Source organism: Asparagus officinalis, chromosome 3, assembly GCF_001876935.1.
Source record: "Asparagus officinalis chromosome 3, Aspof.V1, whole genome shotgun sequence".
In the NCBI taxonomy this organism is placed as follows: Eukaryota; Viridiplantae; Streptophyta; class Magnoliopsida; order Asparagales; family Asparagaceae; genus Asparagus; species Asparagus officinalis.
Window position 1 is genome coordinate 25,903,692 of NC_033796.1, and position 1,740 is coordinate 25,905,431.

General features: G+C 40.1%; 1 protein-coding gene across 1 annotated transcript; it reads left to right on the top strand.

Moving 5' to 3' along the window:
• Positions 10-1,288, top strand: LOC109833501 (suppressor protein SRP40-like). Its single transcript, XM_020401192.1, has one exon. It carries the CDS (start codon positions 565-567, stop codon positions 1,027-1,029), a length of 465 nt encoding a protein of 154 aa, XP_020256781.1. The 5' UTR covers positions 10-564; the 3' UTR covers positions 1,030-1,288.

The following is a 1,740-nucleotide window of genomic DNA, read 5'->3' on the forward strand; positions in this document are numbered from 1 at the left end:
CCCCCCCCTCTCTCTCTCTCTCTCTCTCTCTCTCTCTCTCTCTCTCTCTCTCTCTCAGTTTTTAAGATCATCACTGACAATCTTCTTTTAGTTTCCGGGGGATAAAGATGTAACAGAGAATCAGTACTCATTAGTTTGTCCAATCCATCATCTCCAAGTCTTTTTCTTTGCATGGAATTCTTGACCATAATTAGAAACTTTATTCTGCTCAATCCCCTTTTCTGTGGACTGCTCCAAAAATCCCTGCTTTGATTGTTTCCCTTCTGTCCTCTGGGTTTTTTGATAGACCCCCATCTCTCAAATCTCTCTTACAGTGAACCAATCAGTTCTAAAAGAGACCCATCAAGTCTCTTGCTAGCTTTAAATGGACTACAAGGAGACCTAAGCCCCTCTATAGCACTTCACAACAAAACCCATCTTAGTTCCATGCATTAAAAACTTGCCCGTCTCAAGCAAACATACAACTCCTTGCTTTTAATGGACTTGATGGCCTCCAAGATCTCATCTTTTGACCCATAGAAAGCTCACTAGCTCATTCTCAACCTCATTCTCTCCGTTTTGATTATGGCTGATGGGGATCTTGAGGAAGAGGAGGTTTGGTCTTGTGTAAAGGAGAGGAAAGCAGAAGACCAATTTTTTTTCTCTTCTTCTTCTTCATCGTCATCCTCTTCTAGTTCTAAGAGGCTTTCATCTGCTTCAAAGCTGATCCCAAAAGCCAACGCCAATGCAGAAGAAAATGGCAGTAGAAAACAGAGGCAGTCTGCTCCTGTTAATATCCCTGACTGGTCCAATATTTACAGGTCCAATTCAAATGTTGAAGAGCATGGCAATGATGGTGATGGTGATGATGAATTTGATGATGATGATGATGGTTATCAACTCCCTCCACATGAATGGATTGCTAAGAAGCTAGCAAGGAGCCAGATTTCTTCATTCTCAGTGTGTGAAGGAGCAGGGAGGACCCTCAAGGGGAGAGACCAGAGAAAGGTGAGAAATGCTGTTCTCACAAAAACAGGGTTCTTAGAGTAAGTAGAGATTGTCTCAGGGGTTTATGTGAAAGAAACCGTTTACGATGTTATGTAGCTTATCAAGTCAGTGCTGCTGCTGGAAATTTTGTTTGTTTCGTCTGTAATTTCTTCATCCTTCCAGCACTGAGATTTTGGTGGTTAGATGATTAGGAGATTATGAGTATGGGCTTATGGTGGTGCTGAGAATTATGTTATGTATGTTGAGAAAAAGGTGAGGGATCATTTTGTTTGTGAAATAAACTTGAGTTCCTTGTTTTATATCCCCTCTCGTTACTATGATGTTTTAACGTTGCACTATGATTTCCCTCTTTCTATCTCATCTCCCTTTCTGGTTTACTGTTGTTGCGGGGATCAAAAGTTTATAGCTGTGATTGCATCAGGACTATATAAGTAGTTGGTTATATTAATCATATCTGGTAGGTTTGTGGACCATTGAGGGCATGTTCCACCTCATACTACTGCAACCACCATTCGAGGTGGAGCCCCATGTTTTCTTTCATTTTCAGCGCATTATTTTCAACATCTCTTTTGCACGTTACTACTATTAACTTTCCAATTTACATATATGTCCTATTATAGACCCTCCTAAATGGTGATTATTCTAATTCTACATAATAATCCGATAACATTTGGTTTATCTTCGTTATTTGTTTTGGTCCTTCACAAAGGGTTTAGAAAACGAGCCAGAATAGGACAGAAAACTAAAACTGGA